This window comes from Onychostoma macrolepis, chromosome 21 (genome assembly GCF_012432095.1).
Source record: "Onychostoma macrolepis isolate SWU-2019 chromosome 21, ASM1243209v1, whole genome shotgun sequence".
Lineage (NCBI taxonomy): Eukaryota > Metazoa > Chordata > Actinopteri > Cypriniformes > Cyprinidae > Onychostoma > Onychostoma macrolepis.
Genome location: NC_081175.1, coordinates 3897170 through 3918142, shown reverse-complemented (window position 1 = coordinate 3918142; position 20973 = coordinate 3897170). Strand labels below are relative to the sequence as shown.

Sequence of the window (20973 nt, the reverse complement as noted above, 5' to 3'; positions counted from 1 at the left end):
GTACTTCCAAAATACACTAAAGTGGTAAACTTTCCAGTGATTATTTCATGCTGTTCTCATTGTATCTACCCAGAACCTTGTAAACACAACTTTGTTTCCAGACGGAATTCATTCTAAGCTCTTACTCCTGGAAGCTCTGTAAAGCTTACCAATCAGAATATAGCTTGACAAAAAAAAAAAAAAAAGCTTTCCAGATTTGTGTGCAATATGCATCAGACGGTCAGTGAACAGACTGTGGGTGTGCATAGTCTGAGACTGAGACTGTTATGAGACAAACAACCTTGTAAACATTGGCGGAGTTTGCCTTTTCTGTATGTGGGTGCAAGTGAGAACGCCTGTGTTACAAAAGGCTCCAAAAAATTGAATAAAGCATAGACCACATAGCTACAAAGAAAAATGGGCCAGAATTACTCATGGCATTCATTATTTAGCCAAAGCATTTACCTCAAATAATATGCCTTCCTTTAATTGGTTTATATATAAATTGGGAATTGGGTTGCACTTTATTTTACAGTACGTGCACTTACAGTGTACTTACAGAAGAAAGTACTGGTAATATAAGGTAACTGCATGGGGTAGGTCCAGGGTTAGTACCTAGATATTGTAATTACTATAATAAGTACATAGTATGTACACGAGTAACAGGGCTGTAAAATAAAGTGCTACCGGGAATTGTTTACTAAACATATGCACACCAATCTGAGGTTTTAAGTTTTAAACCTTTACTGAAAAATACACCTCCTTCAAATACTCTGCATGACTAATTTACTAAATATGGCATTTGCCTTGGTGGTGAGAGGTTAGTCAAACCACTCCACTTGTGTGCTGCTTAGGAAACATTTACAACCAGTACAATATGAATATTAAAATGAGCCTTATTCTTCATTGCTGAATCATTTTGCCATCGTCAGTCAACAAAACCACTGGTTAGTTACAACAAAAAAGAAGAACTCAGAGATAATATTATTATTATTATAAGCATATTTACATAAATATAATACTGCATCATTTTAAAATATATCTTTCATAGGAGAGCAGGTGTGTTTCCACCTTAGAGTTGTGATAGCAGAGATTTTCAGACAAACATTAAAAATTCAGAGGTGTGTTTAACATGGTGGAGTTTCTTTTGAAGAATCCATGTGTGTGTGTGTGTTGTGTGTGTGTGTGTGTGTGTGTATGTCTGTCTGTATGTATTTGTTTGTTTGTTTGTTTGCCCATGAGTGCCACGATAACCAAGATAAGAGAATTGGCTACTGGTTAACATTGTCCTACAGTTCAGATGGCCAAAGCAACATCAGGAAAAAATGAAAATCATGTCAGAGACAGATACATTTATTACATTTATAAGATTACAAAGTTAAAAAATCAATCAATCAATCAATCAATCAATCAATCAGTCATATATTTGGACTAACATGCACCAATGAATCATGCACAGTAAGTCTAAGAACATCCAAATGTTCCCCTTGACATATTCATAAGGTCTTGATAGATTCATAAGGGAATCAGTCTTTTGAGGTTCTTTCAATGAATCAGTTGATTTAGTGTACAAAAAAATTAAATACTGTCAAATAAAATAAAATAAAAAAGTCTGTTTGTTCCTCTATTCAATATGATTTAAATTCTGCTAATATATACAATTTTTGTACATTTTACTTTTCCTTAAAGTTTTTAATTATTATTTTTTTTTTACAGTATATTTTCTGAGATTTCCTTTGTTTGTCATCCATCTTCTGTGCTGTCTTAAAAAATATCTCTAAGATGTCATCCAGACCCACTAAAGAAAAAAACAAAAAAAACATCGTTCTTTTGACTGCAGTTTTGAAATATTTACTAACTGAGTACTTGACTGAGAGTGCGGTCTTCCATCTCTCTGTGTATCCTCTCCATCTTCTTTGTGCAGTGGAACTTTTCACCCCCATCTTTTCACTGCTGACATGTTTGCATGGTGTCCCGCCTCACTCTTAAATGCCCGCAGTTCTGTTACTCTCTCACCCCACCTCATAAAATCAGAAGAGGAAGTGAAAGAGAGAGAAACGGCGCTTGCGGAGCAAATGAAAAAATTGAGCTATTTTCCTGTGCGCATTGTGAAGGCAACCAGAAATAATTTTCCCAGGAGATGTCAAAGTACATTCATTGGCTAGTTGCAAACAGCAAAGCCTGAAATCTTCCACACGCTCCTGCCGTTACATATTTTTGACCCGGGCTTCCATGAAACCAAGGAACATTGGAAAACGCTGCCCCGGATACGCTCACCCTCGGTTTCCATGCCGCGGCTCGAAATAAAACCACTTACCTGAGTCTGAGGCTCTTAGAGAGAAAGAGTATTTGGGCCTACTCTCCTACTACTCCAGTCATTAGGAAGTGCTGCGAATGTTAGACATCTTCCTTATAAACACTTGTGCTGCCGCAGCTTAAAAGAATGTTCTGGGTTCAAGATGTTCAAGAGTATCTGTGACATGCTGTCATTTATTTGCAAAACCACATTTAGTGTGTTGAGGGTTTAAAGCTCAATTGCCTAAAAATGTCTGGACTACCTTTTAGGCAGATTAAATTCTGTTTATGTGTGAATGATGTAGTTCCTGGAGTTTCTTAGGGGTAAAAGATCTTGAGATTGTCTGCCAGTCCCCTGCTTGAGGCTTTAATCTAAACCAAAACGAAAGGAGGAATGTCTTTGATACAGTCTAGCTCAATATACCTGTACAAAGGTTATAGAACAACTTTGTAAATGTAATATATCATTTTATTTGAATGTTTACATCACTAGTACATCCCAGAGCACTATATATTCACAAATCGTAAAAAGTATATGCTCTCATTTTGGAATGCTGTATATCTGGGATAAAATATACAGTATATTATTTTTGGTGAATGAATGAATGAATAATCAGAATTTCTTGTTAAAATTATTTAAAGAAAATATGTTAAAATGTTTAAAAAAATGCTCCTACAATAACAACCAAATTCAGTTTACTACAAACTGGTTCATAAGCAGTTTATCAGGTTGACTAAGCAAAAGCAGAAATATAACAGAATGCATGAAATGCAAAAATGTATTTTACAGCTGTGTATATTGTATGTTATTTATTTTTTTATGTTAAAATACTTTTTTTTTTCATCCCGGTTTAATATGCAGAGGCTACGTATAAATAAGCCATCGGTTGGCTGATTCTCCTGAAATGTACAACATTGGCTCAAATGTACAGCATTGGCTTTATTATTAATAATAATAATGTCAAAACTTGTGTATTATTTGAGCTATAAAGGTGTTTAGGGCTTTGCGTTCCCAAGACAACGAAACTGCAACAATGGTTTTGACAGAAAATATTAGTGTTTTTTTTTTTTTTTCACACTAAAATCATGTTAATATGCATACTGTTTATATCAAGTGGCAGTTTGTCATAATCAACATTATGCCACACATTCTGTCGACTGATCTTAACTTGTACTGATCCGGGAATATTATCTCTGATTTGATAATAAAAAAGAAACAAGGCCATTCATCAGGAATGTATTTCGACTGCATATAATAACAATTAAAACGTCTTTAAATGAAATCACATGATGCAAAGCTTTGTCTAAAGAAACACAAAATGGCCAATCATTTCAACTTGAAGCTGTCAAATGTTCAATAGGACTATTTGCACCATTTCTCCTTTTGAATACCCTGACATTTTGAATTTATTTGGTTAATGCTCCGTGGAACCTGTACATCCCCCTTTCTGAACCCCACCACCAGCACCACCTCAGGAATTCAGTGCGTTTCCACCAATTTTTCCCTCTCCAACTGCACTAGCAGATGGCACCATCATCTGTATACATATTTAAATGACAAATGTAAGGCAGGTGGCTTCTCTAGAGAAGCTATCTCCATTCAGAGGGCCACTTTTCTCCCCCAATGCCTTTGTTTTGCTAAACCGAGGCCAGATCACATGGAGCCAGGCAAAAAAAAGAAGAAGAGAAAACCAGGTAGAAACAGCAAAAATAGCAGTTCTGACGGAACACAAGTGCCAAGGATACTGCGTCCCGGGTTGAATTCTCGTGGGTCGCTGCTTTTTCCCTAAGCAGGTTTTCACTGACACAGCAATGTATCTCTCCTGCAGGTAATGATGACGGTAATGCCTAGCGTTTGTGTTGAACCTCTTTCCTTTGGAGAGAGCTGAAAGTGCTTACTGGTGGGGGGTGAAGGAAACTCATAGCAGTCGATCTGGGTGATGTATAGCCGCAAGTCTTCGGCATAACAGCGGATTGCCAAGAATGTATCGCCCCAATTAGTTCAGAAGTTGATGAGCTCTCGCAGCATAACGGAGCATAATATAAATATGTCTCAGTTTGTGCTAAACAAATACATACCTATGGGTCAGGAGTCCCTTACCGTAGGTAGGACTATGTGAGGTGCCCTACAACGCCCTCTACTGATGCTAAAGGGTCTGTTGCATCTTTCTGCGTTTGCTGTAAAGCATTCTGTTTCATTCTGAAGACAAGATATCAGTGCTCTAGGACTGAAGTGTGTATATATAGGGGTGTGTGTGTGTGTATACATACACACACACACACACACACACACATATATATATATATATATATATATATATATATATACACACGCACACATATGTAGATAGATAGATAGACAGACAGACAAATACATTTTCCTATAAATACAATATTAATACATTTCTAAGCATTTTATGGGTAAATGTTTGCAATTGCATGTGAATTAGAGTAAGGACAGGCCCACATGCCTTTCATCAATGCAGTCACGCACAGCACCATACATGGAGAAATAGAGTGGCGAAGAAAATACCACTCTTCCACCCGATTCAAAATTCTAATCATCAAGTCATTGCTTAGCAACAGAGGGGTTCCATAGCAACAAGGCGGCATTGTCACTCTTACATTGCAACGAGAGACACGGTGCTTTTCATACATTGTACTCAATCTGCTTAATTTTTCCCTCTCATGAATGGCCAAACGTTGGCATCGTGTCCTTTTGTCAGATGAGGAACATATATGACGACTCTGTTAAATCATTAGAGATGGAACACTGAGGATTGGACACATATATTAATAGACGTTTCAGGCGCATGTTTAAAACATGAAGCGTTCGCATGTGCCAGCATGAAAGGAGAATACTTATGTTCCTCTACCTGACATTTATAGCTATTAACGCATTATTGACATTTAAAAGTCTCTGGATGTGGTGAGTCACAACTAACAACGTATTTAGTATGCTTAAGTAGTCATAGGAATCACCTACACTAAAAAGAACTAACTCTACAGTAGGATGATAATAGCCATTTAATTTAATGTCTATTGGCAGAACAAAATCACACAAATCATGAATTTTTAGTATATCTGTAAGAACAAGCAAAAACTGCAAACCCTGAGTAGGAAATAAAACAGCTCAAATCATATTAGCTTAACCCTATTTTTTTCAGTCTCTGTTTTGTGTAACCTATTCGTAGAAAGTGTCACCTGCATTGATTTAAATGGTGGTCATCACTTTATACATGTTGACTGTTGTTTAGTCATTGCCGTGACACTTAAAACCGTACAATTAAAATAGTTTTAATTATTTTCTTTACTTAATAGTACTTCAGCATTAATGGACATTTGAATAGGCAATTTGTGTATCTGTTGAAAACAAAACAACTTTGTGACACTAACAGTCTCTGATGAATTAAAAGCACTCTGCAAACTCAGAGGCCAGAACAAAGAGATAAATGTGTACAGTTCTGCAAGTTTTACAAAACTCAGCAAGCAGCCATATGGCTCGGCACATTTGCAGAAATACACATCAGCAAGAAGAAGAAACACCTAACCGAACTGCGTCAACCTGCAGTAGACTTTCAGGGCTATACTTTGCTTTTTCCAGATATATTTCAAACAACACACTGTATATACAAATATATAAGCTGTGTGAATAATGCAGTTATTAAAGTGGTGTAGTAACTGTTCATTGGCAGGATGGTTTTGAGATTATGGTTTAAGACCTAAGCTAATGGTGACTAAAAAGTAACCATCATCGACTGAAACACAATGCAGTTAAGGCTATCTGCTTACATTTATAATTCCATGACTTCGGGATGCTTACATATACAGAGCCCAGAGTCACAGTGTTACACTTCGCAGGTAAATCGACTGAAACACAATCACAAACCTATAAGCATTAAGTGGCAATATTTGCAAAACTTTTGTGAGTCCCCTTTCATGTAAATTCTTACATTTCTTCAATAAATGCAGTTAGAATAATAGGGCACTAGGATATAGTATAATAGGATATAAATGCAATTACAATAATAGAATACCATTTATTTGGTATGTTACAAATCAAATGAAATAAGTATCAACAAAATCCACCTTTGCACTGCAAAGCTGCATCTGAAGTGGCATTTAGATGTACACAATGCATTTTCTTGTATTGTACTTTATTGCATATTCTTCATATTTTCTGTCTGTTCCCCTTCTGCCCACTCTTTCTCTTGAGGAGATAACAAAATAAGAATTTAATTGTACCTAATACCTATGACTTTAAAGATCTTGAAACTTTGAAATCTTGAAATCTCAGGATGTTTAACCTTCTGAGATGTTGGGGGGGATTATACTTTGAATACGAAACTGGCTCTGTCTAGTCATTGATTAATTTATTCATTCAGAAATAGCATGTGACTGTCTTAATGCACAGCTCATTAAATGATTGATACACCTGATTCGTTAGAAACACCACTGTGTGATGATCTTCAACACAGTGGTTTTGCTGTGATTTTCTTGGAATTACTTTCATTATTTTCAATGGAATTATTTAGCAATTATTTTGACAGTTGATATTGGCAATATTGTGTCTAAAATGCATCACTGTATTAACTTACACATAGCATATTATTTAATAATTATACACCATTGGATATAAATATAAAATAGTGATAATCTTAAAAGAACAGCAAATGAGCATTCAGCATTCAGAGTGTCCGACAGCGAGTCGGTTGTTCTAATGGAATCCGGAAGGTCAATGGTTCCCAACGGCTCTTTTGAGGTATAATAATGAAATGGGTTTTCAAACATGCTTCCTGACCATTGAGCCAGTCGCATCCATCTCAGGCCCTGCGATAAATGACATGTCTTTCACTGTGTATTTATCTGAGACGATCACAGGGCCGTATCCTGTCCTTGACAGATCCCTCCTGACTCCCAAGGACTAGTCTTCCCCATCCATCACTGGGGGTGCGAAGAGGGTCTCGTGGGGATGTGCGTTATTGTGTTGCGCCTTCACCTGCAGCCTGTCTCGTCATAGCTGCAAAAACATGCGGTTTGTAGGTGAACAATGAAGTGTGCTTTCCATGGTTACGTGCCTGCTAATAGGCCTCTTCATTCTCCTTCCAAGCATAACCACCTAACACGCACATACAAAGCACGTTCCTCTAGTAAAAAAGGACTGCAGCATGAGAGGATGCGAAAGGAACAGCATCCTCAAGCATTTTCTGTTCGACCGGCTCTCTCCCCATAAATCAGAAGGCATTCTCTGCTCATCGGGATAGAGATCATTTGTGCAGTGCTTGTCCATTTATCGCCCCGCTCTGACAATGCCGCACTTTTGTGCTGAATGCGCGTTACTTTTGCATCCAGCGTTGATGCACGTTCAGCCCACACACGGCAAAAAGGCTACTTTTCTTTTAAGCATCGGCACATGGGAGAGAAGCCGTGTGGCTGCTTGCAGGAGTCAAGTTAATTAATAGGGAAACTAGCCGGAGCATTGTAGGTGTATTCATTATTAATTAAGAGACTTTATGCCAGCTGGGAGAGATGTCAGCAATTAGGGAGATTTTGCGGTGTGCAGTTGTCCTTGGACATGGGAGTGTGTCCCCTGTGAGGCACAGCGTGGTCGCAGAACACTTTGAGTCATGTGGGTTTATCAGACGCATAACTTAACTGTTTGGGGGGGTCTTTGCATTTTATCTTTTCTCAGGATGAGCTCATTTTCTACTGGGATGTAACCAGACTACGTGGGCATCATATGGATAATGGGGTAAATAAGTAATAAGGTGAAGCCATAGATTGTAAAAAAGGATTGAAGACACATTTCCACTTCCTTAGAAAAGTGTAGCCAACACATCCCAGTATAGCCGCTGTCATCTTGTGCCAATGACGTCATTTGGAGCCAGAGTCTGCGCAGTTGTGATTCATTTGGAGCTCGAGTCTGAGCAGTAGTGATTCATTTGGAGCCCGAGTCTGAGCAGTAGTGATTCATTTGGAGCCCGAGTCTGCGCAGTAGTCATTGTTTTGGAGCCTGAGTCTGCACAGTAGTGATTTATTTGGAGCCTGCGCAGTAATGATTCATTATTATTCATTAATTTTCATTAATTAATTGTCAAATTCATTAATGACTCGGAGCCTGAGTCTGCGCAGTGGTGACTCATTTGAAGCCTGAGTCTGCGCAGTGGTGATTCATTTGGAGCCTGAGTCTACACAGCAGTGGTCGTGAGCTGGAGCTGCAGCTTCTAAGTCCTGCCCAAACTCCCGCAGAGCCAATCACAAACTCACAACCATGACACCATACCCCAGTTTTATAGCTTGAAATAACTAATTAAAAGCAAATATATCAGAAAAACGAACACTTGAACATACATCAGCGTGATAAGAACTACCTAAATTGATGGAAACCATCTTTCGGAAAATTTATTTGAAGTGTAATTTGATTATTTTGTTTGGGTTATGCCCCATTAGTTTGCATGGAGGGGGCGGGGTTTATGACCTGTACTGCAGCCAGCCATCAGATGGCGATCAAAATGTTTTGGCTTCACTTTTCAGAATGTGTGCAGCACACCTGGGTGTGAACCTCACAAAAACATGTCCTGGTCATATTTCACCCCAGAACCATTTCAATTAAAATCAAATCAAATAAAAAATACACGTATACAAATACAATGACATTTTTATTAATAAGTTATTTTATTTTCATTCATAAGTATTGATAAGTAAGGGTGTCAAGTGAAAATGTCTGGCATTCACCCTATAAATTGTATCAATAACATTTACTTTCTTTTTACAGGACACGGCACAGTTCAGATTCCAACCTGTGTCTCCTGTATGAACAACGCTATGGTCGAACACATCTATAGCACATGCCAATCAACGTTTCCAAAAAAGTAGTTTAACTTGTGACTGTATTTATCAGGCGATTGACCACTGCGATGTGCTGATCCTATAAAAAGCAGTTGTTCAGAACTATAAAGCATGACACATTTACCACAGAAGTGTAAAATAATTACTGCCAGACATTAATGGTCAGTCACTGACCACTATCACTCATGCTGTTAAGACTTCAGTCCAGCATTCCTGTCTTCAGAATACTTTCAGTCTAAAACTGCAGCCTCTCTCTAGGCATTTAGTCTGACCTCATGGAGGCCAGTGTCTGCAAGATGGCGGTGCGTTAGCAGTTAGTGCAAACTATTTAGAGAATGCACTGGTGTCCATGACAACCTAAACCTTAGGTGGGAGCAAACCCACTGCAGCAACATGATGTAATGTACAACATAACGGAGTATTTCAACTTGTTTCTCTGTTCTATGTCGTTGTCAAGCTGCTGCTACAGTAGGTGATTGCTTATTGAATCAAAAAATAAAACCCACCCATGATTCTGGTACTTAAATATTGCTTGGTTGTCTCCTTCAGTTTATGTCTGTGGAATGGTTTTGCAAGTTTTATGGTCCGGGAGGCAAAAATAAGTCTGATATCCAACAAGTCGGATGATTTGAGGTATCATTCACGTGCTCTCAGTCAAAAAAGTTACTAAAAATAACATTTTTGAAGAATATTTTAAAAATATACACTCACATGAAATGTTTTTTCTTTTTCTTTTTTTTCTATGTAGAGCAGGGTGCCTCAGGTGGACAGATATGTTAAAGGGATAGTTCATCCCAAAATGAAGGTGAGTAAATGATAAAAGCATTTTTCACATCATTTCAATTCCTGACTTTCTTCTGTGGAAGACAAAAGGAGATGATTGAAGAATATGTCTCAAAATATCTTATTTTGTGTTTTCAGCACAAAAGAAATGCAACCCAGGTTCATCTGAAAAATGTGTCTTTGCGACAAATATCCAGCATGTTCAGTTTCATCCAAAAAAGACCAACGTGAATCTGAAATGTATTGCAGCAGTTCGGAAATGAAGTGTCCACCTACACTAAACCCTACTAAACTAAAAACTAAACCCAACTAAAACATTTTCAAGCCGATGTCACGGGAAAACATCATTTTACGAGGTGGCAATCTTGCATAATTTGCACGAGGTGAACTGTACAAAGTCTTTATTAATCAATAATCTGCAACTGTAATCAAAATATGTGTGAAAAGGAATGAAAATTGTTAGTGTTTTACTGCCACAAGAGTTAATTTCAGCTAGAAACTGTAGTGAATTGTAGTGTAAGGGTAGGGGACGTACAAAAATGTAGGTAGGGGCTCGTTTTTTTTTTTTTTTTTAAATACAATGTTGAAGAAATTATATGATGGTGAGTAAATGATGGCAGAATTTTTAGAAAGATCACATGCCGAATACTGCTTGCTTCACATTGTATTTTGATTTGTGGGATAAATTAACTATGTCTGATGGCAAATATAGGATTGAGTAATTAAAAACTTTGCCAGCATAACAACCACAAAACCACTTTAAGTTTTGAGGTTTGTTCAGATCTGAAGAATTTACAACAGCAGTATAATGCACATTATTATTGCCTAAGCAAACACCACTAAACATGTAGTTCATCTGCAGAGAACAGCAATGCATCTATGCGATAACTCCAACCCGGTTTAATATCAAGATACATAGCAAAATCAAAGGCCTAGAGTAGCCTCATTCTTGAGGGAAAAGGGTCTATGTTCACAGCTTTATGGATGTGTCACCACCATTTCAAGCTTTGTTAACGGCGGGATCTGAGACCATAAAACCCATTTTAGAGGCGATGACAGCTAGATTTACTGTAAAGTGCTGTCTCCAGAGTGAGGGGCTCAAACTGGAAGGGTAGGAGATGGTTGGTAGCCAAGTTCTCTCTTTTGCACCCCGTGTGCAAAACAACAGCACGACAGTTCCCCTTTTCCTGACATTGGGGGAGTTCTGCTGCTGGCCAGTCATCGAATCATCGAATGTTCAATTAGATAATTGGGCCTTCCTGTCCAAATCAAACACAGCAGACACATGTTTTTCCCTTTTTCCTGGCATTTTAATAGGAGCCCAGTGAATATGCTGTGACATATTTCCAATGCCCTACCCCAGAATAAACTATTTGACTAGCACTACATCCTCCATTTTGTCAGATGTGTTTGTTAGGTTGTGGAGTGATATTCAGTAGAAAAAGTAGAGCAATTATTGTATTGCTTAGTAAGTCCAACTTGGTAAAATCACATCTGACATCGTGCAGCCCTGCTTTACGTCGTTTTCTGACACAAGCCTCTGAGAGCCTCAGAAAATGGTACATCATAGCAACATTCTGGGCTGCGTTAAGACAGCGTACATACATATACATCCTCCCAAGTTAAGATTTATCCACAGCACCTTGCCTGTGACAGTTGCATGTAATGCACAGCAATGCATTAAGCTTGAAGGAGAAGTGTCAAGCTTGTTCGTTCCATCAGAGTGACTACATATCATCAAACACACACACACACACACACACACACACACACACACACGCACACACTGTTGTCTAAGGCCAGGGATAGTAAATCACATTGCTAACGAGATGGTCTGCCCTCTGGCTACTCTGCACTGCTATTTGTCTAGGACTTGGCAACCATTTGGATTATATATCGGCCCTGTGATGTAAATGTGCGTGTTAGATGTGGTGCCATATAGCACTTGAGTTAGAAATCCTATATGTTTGCATCTATAGAAGATGTCCACTTTAACAGAAGATGCACCATTAATCTAATCTATTTTCATGGTTTTCATCCTTTCTGTTTGAAATTTTGTTTAGGAGAAAATGGCTTTTGAGTTGAATGAAATGGGTATTTTCTATGCATTATGATACAGAGCAGCTATAAATTCTTTATAAATGTTCTATTACATGTTTATTACATAGTTATAGCACATATGAGATATTTTCATGGCATTTCCTCAAAGTGTTGATGTAACAAAGCTTTTAAAACATTGCCTATAGAACTAAAGTTGAAGGAGACGCTGATAACCCAGCACAGGAAAAACACTTACTGCTACAATTTACAGGCCACTGCTTTTTATTAGATTTCCTGCAGTCCATGGGGGCCACTTACATCTTGGGCAAAATGGTGAGCTCCTCAAAGATAATGTAATTAGCGGCCTTCAGTTCATAGTTTCACTTCAATGGTCTCTCTCTTAGACTACAGGCCTTACTCTTCAGGGAACAGGGCACCCTTTTTTTCATATGAAACTGAAGCACCAGGGAGACTGAAAGAGGTAATCTAGCATCGTGTGTGTAACAGTAATCTGGTGTGGGGTTATTATTATATATCCACATATTAAAATTGGCACACCATCTTTGAATAAACACAAAAGCAAATGCAATTTAAGAGCTACAGTGAATGGATTGTCATGACATAACTTCAGTTTTGGTCTATAGATATTATATGACTTTGGCATCCTTTTGAGGTTTGACAATCTCAAATTTAAGTTTTAATGAAATTAAGACACCTAAGTACACTTTTAAAGACATATTATTTGCAATAATGTCAAATTAAAAGTTTTACTGTTGCGTTTCAAATCATGTTTTAATAACATTTTAAAGTACACTTATTTTGATGTCTTGACCAAAATGCTGAAGCACATCTAAAGCACTTGATGTTCATTTTAATTGTATAATTTTATTTTACATTATATTAAAAAGTAATATATTTTAAATGTACTAAATTGCAACTTCATCATTACAAATGAGTAATTATAAATATATTTAAATACATGGCATACAAATTTCAATAGAAATGACTTTAAAGTATATTTTAGTTTATCATAAATGCGTGTCACTACATTCGACAGTACAATTTAACCATCTCAAAGACCAAAATAATTCTGAAATTACATATAAATATATGGTCCCACTTTATATTAGGTGGCCTTAACTACCATGTACTTACATAAAAAAAATAAGTACAATGTACTTTTTGTGTTCATATTGTATTGCAAAACACTTTTGCTGCTATTGAGGTGGGATACGGGTAAGGTTAGGGACAGGTTTGGTGGTCTGGGTAGGTTTAAGGGTGGGTTAAAGTATAAGGGATGGGTCAACAGTGTAATTATACATGTAATTACATAAATTAATTACAGATGTCATAACATGCAGGTATTTTTTTTTTTTTAAATATAAGTACAATGTAAAAAACAACCTGGTCTCATAAAAATACGTACCTCTGCGCACTTTTTGTGTGACACCGTTTTACGTACCTTGCTACAGGTTTCGCCGCAGTTTCAAATAGAAATGTCCACTGAGTGCCGCTAAAACACAGGTTCAATATGTGAACCCTGGCACGCTTTTATTACGTAGATATTGGTATGTATTGCTGTTTTTTTATTACGTTGCTTCAGATATGTATTGCGGCGGTTCAGAATTCAAATATCCAGGGACTGTCGCTAAAGGTTAATGCTCTATTGTGTTGGAAATATGCCCTACACCAAATCCAGCCCTAAACCTACCCGATAGTGTTAACAAATGCAAAACTGATATAAAATGTATTAGCTGATGCAACTATGCCATTTGAACTTCCTTTTATGCAGATTTTAACTGCTTTGTCAAACCGTAGTTACACAGGATTCGAACCGGTGCTTCTCATCTCCTAAGTCCGTCTCCGTACTCCGTGAGCTACCGAACAAACTTATCATTTATGAAAACCCATAGATATGAAGCTGGATATGTGTGATGCTAATGTTCAAAAGCATCAGTTTTCAAATCTCCCAGCATATTAATATTGTTTTGAAGTCATAGCATGATATTCTTCAAGTAATTGTGCGAAAATTACGCTTTATTTATCGCAACTCTGTAAATTTGTGTGAAAGTGTTCATTTATTTTGGAAACTGCAGTGATATGTACTTATTGGTACGTATTTCATGTCACACTAAAAAGTGCACCCAGGTACGTAAATGCCATGAGACCAGGTAGGTAAAAACATGTACATACACAATAAGTGCATTGTATCAACTGATTAATTTAAATGTAAGTACATAGTAGTTAAGGCCACCTAATATAAAGTGGGACCAGATGTACTTAGGTCCTTAATTGGGTAAAAACGCACACTAATTGCATTTTATGTAAATACATTTATATTAAATATATAAATAATAAATAATACATTTGCAATCAACATGCAATTACTGCAAGTGCCCCCAAAACATTACATTAATTTTGCAATTATATATATTATTTTAAAGCTGTTATTTTAGCTATTATTATTTTGTGTAATAAGTAATCTTTTCAAAAGTATACAAAATTGTGCTTTTTTTTCAACAAGGGATTCTTGTGGTATTCGTGTTGCATCGGTAGCACTGCTGTTGGCATTAATAGTGACCATGTCAGAACAGAAAAAGATAAATGTGGTTAATTGAGATACACACTTTCGATCTGAACCATTCTTTGCAGGCAGATTGTAATAGGAATCTCAGTCAAACCATGCTCTGATACAGACAAATAGACATGAGCCTGTTCTGTCAGAATGCCCTGTGTGTGGGTGGAAACATGTCTGGAGGGGTGCTGGGAAGCATGAACTGCTTACGTAATGTAAAAACACACAGGTAAATGCTTTGTTGATCTTCACACATATGTAAGGACCATGGAATGTGAGAGTGAATATAGTTGTGTTGAATTTTTAACAAATAAATTCATGTATGTATGACTGCTTTTATACATTACAAATTTACATACTGTAAATACCATAAACGCCTTACATACCTCATCACTCAGTCAGCAAAGGCTAATTATTATTATTATCATTATTATTTACTGTAGGCTCCCGTAGTCCTGGTATGGATTATGGATATATGGATTTTTAGTGTCGGGAAGTAACTAAATAAAGGTAGTGACCTAACTTATCACTTGCAATAATTACTAATCACCTACTAATTACTATATTTTACCAATAGCAATGCAGCTCAAAAAACAATATACTGTTTTTGTGTCACATTGTATTGCAAACACAGCTATACAGCCAAGTTCAGTTATCCTAAACTCTCTCAAATGCAGTGAATCATGTTTTAATAACTAATATGTATAATATTAAAATATTTTAGATAATTGAGGAAGATCAGTTTTGAGTAATTTTATTTCCCTAGTGTGAATATTAAAAATAACAATTATCATTATTAAAAAGAAAGAACATTTTCTGTTGCAAGAGATAAAAGAAAAAGAAAAAAAAAAACATGAAGTTGATTTATGGCCTCGGGTGTGACATGTTGCGTATCTAGGCAACTGTATTCATGTTCCATTCTGTTGATTAAACTTTCAGCATGTTTTTTATGAGCAGCACATAAACAGGCCCTGGCGACACTGAACCAGACCTAAGAACATGAAGGTATCTTTTGTTAGAGAGGATGACTTGAAATGAGAAACCGCAATCTCATAAATTCAAAGTCTTCAGAGAGCTTCAGAGGCTGCCCTGATTATTGAGGTTGTAAATAAGGCCAGCACGGGATGTAATTAATCCACTGTCTTCTTCTTCTAGACAACGGGGAATTATGTTTCATTTGAATGAAGCAAAATTATCATTTTCCATTGTCTTTTTATTTGTATTTTTTTTTTCGAGTGGAATATTCCCACCGTTTAGTAGATTATACATAAGTGATCATGTGCAGCAGGCCACGATCGCAAAAATAAACCCAGACAAGGTGATCATGATTTGCAGCAGGTTTTGTGTCACTCTAAAGAAGTTTATTTCATGATAACAGCCAGCTGATTGTATACAGATTCCCTAATGATGAAAAAAATTTGCAAAAAAAAAAACAATCTTGTTGGGAGAGACTATTTAATATATATATATATATATATATATATATATATATATATATATATATAAAACATCAAGTATCAGGTACAGTAGAGAGTAACAGTGGATTTAGTTGTTGATGCGGCCAACCTGGTTTCCTCTCCCTTTTCCCATTGCATATCAGCTAGGAGATGCATTTATTTAAAAGTAAATGAAGGAAATATGATTAATGAAGTTCCTAACAGGTATTTAATTGCCCTATAATTGAAATTGGATGTGGTGTTTACATGTTGATTGGATGGGCCGACACATTGACGGCGAAGACCTTCGAGGACACCTTTACTGATCAAAAGATTCAATATGGCTAGGGTTAGGTCCCAGTAAATCAGCATCTATTGTATGATTTTAATTATTTTAATATAATATAATAAAGCAGTACTGTATCTATCATTTGTGGAGATCATAAAAGTAAATTTTTTCTTTCCCGGTTTGATTATTTATTTGTAATTTTTTAGCAAACATTACATTAGCAATATGCTACTGTTGAACTGATTTTTGAACAAAGCTCAAACCCAGTGAAAATCAAACCATTCATCATATCGAATTCTTGAAATGTTTTTGAAATATTAAATGAGAGAATGTTGTACAAATACCTCATGAGCACTGATTATGGTGATTACAATAGATAGACAACCGCATATTTCACCATAAACATCAGCATCAAATATGGTCTCCAGTTTCTATGGTTGCATCAATGCTTTGAAAGTCGTATCCCGCTCAAACACAAAATGCAATTTGAGTTCTGCTCAGACAGTACACCACATCCATGGGCTATTTGTTGAGAGCTGGAGCCAAAGCCAATATCTACAACGCAAACACAAAGGCAACAACGTCGAGTGTAAAGCAAGGCTGAATAAAATGACTCATCATCTACTGCTGCTGAAACAATGAACATGAATAGGGTGAGAATGGCTACAATGGGAGGACCGGAACTGCCATATATGTGTTAGTCTCAGCCTCAGACAGCACACCTAATATTGAAAATCACGTTTAAAATGCACTAGCATGGTATTTTGTAGAAATGCTTATAATACCTTTAATGTTTTAATGTGTGATATAGCTGTTTGTGCATGTTAAGTCAATGCCAATGGGAATTAAACACCTTGTTTTTTGTCCTGTCATTATTTCCGTGACTTAACTACGTCACGTTGCACATTTTCTTTTCTTTTCTTTTTTTAATGCAGTGACTTCCAATACTGACACAATAGTTACCATAAATGTAATGCTGCTTATGAAGCTTCAGGAGTTGAAAACTGTTTATGGCTAGTGGTTTTTACAACAGACTAGGCCAGCTGACCAATCAAAGAATAGGCTTTTCAGAAAGGTGGGTTTTAAAAAGACATTGAAATTGAGCGTTTCAAGCAGAGAGTAAAAGAGATGTCTCAGCAATGTACAGTAAAAGAAAAATAATGTGTTTTATATCTTTAAATCACGTAAATGCATTACAGTTGACTGAAAAAATTTAATTATAAACATGTAAATTAGCATAATGTGGACACTTTATGTGTCTGAGGCACACAGAAGTAAATTAACTAAATATCCAAACTGCATCTAACAGTAATAATAATCAGTACATTTATAATATTTGGAGAGACAATTTTTTAACACAAAATCTTCAAATCCAGTGTGCTAAATAGGTCTGAAATTTAAACATTTGTGATGAACTGTGTGTGTCAGCAAATTAGTACAGTACAGAACAATAAGGCATTTGCACTAAAAAGAATGACATTGCCTTAATTAAAAAAAAAAAAAAAAAAAATGCATTGTGCAATGCTATTTCAGCACATTTTGAAGTTTGTTCAACTGAACTGCAGATGTTTCGTTAATAGCATTAAAGTTTTGTGCTGCAATACAGCGCACTAAAGTTGAACAACTCTTTGTATGTGTGTGTGAATCCATGTATGCTCGCATGCGTAAGCAGGCTTTGCATTTATGTGTGGTGTGGTGCGATTTCTGGGGTGCGCACACACAAATACATAAATACACCACGACCAAACCCCGCGGCTATCCCTCTAGCCGGCCAAAGAGATGAAGCTCTTTTAGGACGGCCTGGTTTCTCGACCACCTAACTGGCCTCTTTCTTTCTCTCCATCTCTATCCTCTCTGCCCTCTTCACCCTCCCTCTCTCCCTCTCTCTCTCGCTGGCTAGCGTAGCTGCGGTCTGGGTCCAATTAAAATGCACGGCGCTCCAAAGCTGAAGTTGGTCAGCAGTTGTGTCAGGAGACTTGGGCTCTGACTGATGATGGAATTATCAGGATGTGATAGACTACAGTTCCCTGGCCTCCATCAGAGCGGATGCTGCTCCCAATACAAGCGTGCAGCGCTGCAGGATAACTGACCTCACATCAGCGCTCTGTGGAGGGGCCATCACTGCTGACGAAATGAGTGAAAATTCTTTGTGTGTTGTAAAAATGGCGTTGAAGAGCAGAGATGGGTAGTAACTGATTACATGTAATCTGGATTAAAAATTAAGTACTTGTAATTAGATTAGATTTTAAAATACTCTGAATCAGACTACAGTTACTTTTTTATAGATTACATGATTACATATTATTGACAAAATAGCAATAAACTATCAAAAACAAATAAAACACAATATATGTGACAATATATATGAAAGGTGTGCTGTCTGAGGTTGAGACTACCACGTATATGGCAGTTCTGGTCTTCCCTTTGTAGCCATGCAAATGCAATATATGTGACCCTGGATGACAAAACCAGTCATAGGGGTTAATTGTTTGAAATTGAGATTCATCATCTGAATAAATAAGCTTTCCACTGATGTTTGGTTTGTTAGGATATGACAATATTTGGCTGAGGTACAACTATTTGAAAATCTGGAATCTGAGTTTGTAAAAAAAATCTAAATATTGAGAAAATAGCCTGTAAAGTTGTCCAAATGAAGTTCTTAGCAATCTATATTACTAATCAAAATAACATTTTGATATATTTACGGTAGGAATATATTTACGATAATTTTGACCCATACAATGTATTGTTGTCTATTGCTACAAATATACCCGTGCAACATATGGCTGGTTTTGTGGTCCGGGGTCACATATTTTCTCTTTGTATTTATATCAACATAGTACAATATTATCCTATTTAAATCAACGGGATAAACAAGTTAGGTCAAAAGTAATCTAATAGTAGTCCAATTATATTATCGAAAATGTATAATGTAATGGATTACATAACTAACTACATTTTTTTGTCAAGTAATTTGGAATGAGTAACAGACTACAATTTATAAGTAATCTACCCAGCTTTGTTGAAGAGAACATAGAACATGTTTATGATCTCAAATTGGTCAATGTGTCCTGAAATACTGCAAATCAGACAACAATGCAGCACTGAATTCTATATCAAACTCATCATTTAAGGCTCTATGGTATATGCATTTTGAGAGAATATACATATATGATATTTGAATAGATAGATAGATAGATAGACAGATAGATAGACTTGCTTCTTTGTTGAAATACAAAGCAATTTGCTGAAGGACTGAATTGAAAATTACATTCTGTAGCAAATCTATAGTCCCTTTGCAATATCAGCGGACAAACACAGGGCTTGTGATGAATAGCCAGACAAGCTGACTTCTGGGTGTGGTGAAACAAAATTTTCCCCGACTTTGTGGTTCGGAAAGCATCTCATTGTCCTTCAACAATGTAAACGTGTGCAGAAATATGGACCATGAACAGCAACCTAAAACTGTGTGCTCAGCCTTTGTTAAAACTGTACCAACACAACTTTTTTTACAGGGGGCGGTGAGGATTTGCGGGCATACAGGATGCAAGAGCACAAAGTGCCTTTCCATCTCAAACAGTCCCTTGTTTTCTTTCAGTACTGTCTAACCTTGAGATTGATGCTATTAAACCACGAGATGTTTCAGCAGTTTCTAGAAAATGTCTGCCTTCATACTGTCACTTTAACATTAAGTCTTGACATGAGACCATGAGTAACAAACCAGTCTTATTATAAATATGTTTTTAAAGCACAAAGTTTTGAAAGCCTTCCTACACAAGGAGATGAGGAAAATATTGCATGACTATGTATATACTGCATCAGTAAATTATATTGTATGCTCCAGATAAGTGAATGCTTCATCAGTGACTGGTGAGGATTTAAGATTTCTAATAAAGAATCACATGTACCTCCAAAGTCTGGCCGAAGGCGGATGTCATACCCCTTCAGCAATTTGTCCACTGTCGTCTTGGCCACAGATATTCCGGTACTTCCGGTGGAGGTGCTGCAGGAGAGAGAATTGAGAGCACTTTTTGTTGAAATTCAGCTAAAGCAAAATATACGTCACATAGCTAATTTGTTCATTCATGTGATTTGATAAAATTCTTTATGATTTTATTGCACTGCATTTTGTATTTATTCAAGATTTAGTTTTTCTTGAATGCTGCCAATCCGAAGGGGCTTATCTCTATCAATATAACCACCACATAATCATTAACATAAATCTATGGGACTGAATAATTCATTAATTTTTTCAGAGCATGCTACTGAAAGCTCCATTGAATCTCAAAAAGTAACACCTAAAAAAATCACACAAAAACGTATGAATGTGACATTTTGCTGAATAATAAAAATCTTAAAACATCACATTGTCAGCAGTCAACAGTGGGTGGTCAGTTCAACATGTAACTTTGACGACTGGTATGACTGGGTTTATCTGGTTAAAACATGCAGTCTTTAGCCAGGGTTTTCAGCTCGGGGTCCCGGGACCCCTGAGGGTCTGTGAACAGATGGGTAGTTGATGCATAACATATTCCGTTTTTTTTTTTTTTTTCATCATCATCAAAGTTTAGGATAAAATGTATATGAATGTTTAGATGAAATCATAGACCATTTTACCATTTTGCCCTCACAAGTTTATTGTAGATGGTTGTGTGGTGTTGTGGCTTATAACAAATTTTGAAAAGAGCAAATATTCAGTCTCAATTACTATGAGGTCATTAAAGCTG

At 36.6% G+C, this 20973-nt stretch overlaps 1 protein-coding gene across 2 annotated transcripts in view; it reads right to left on the bottom strand.

The window, feature by feature from the left end:
• gabrb4 (gamma-aminobutyric acid type A receptor subunit beta4) overlaps positions 1-20973 on the bottom strand; it is a 53486-nt gene that overhangs the window by 23476 nt on the left and 9037 nt on the right. For both annotated transcript variants that reach the window (XM_058759295.1, XM_058759294.1), the window contains one exon: positions 20155-20249. Coding sequence is in view for 1 of the 2 variants with exons in the window: in XM_058759294.1 (XP_058615277.1) it covers positions 20155-20249 (95 nt within the window). In the remaining variant the exon portion in view is untranslated. The remainder of the gene's footprint in view (positions 1-20154; positions 20250-20973) is intronic.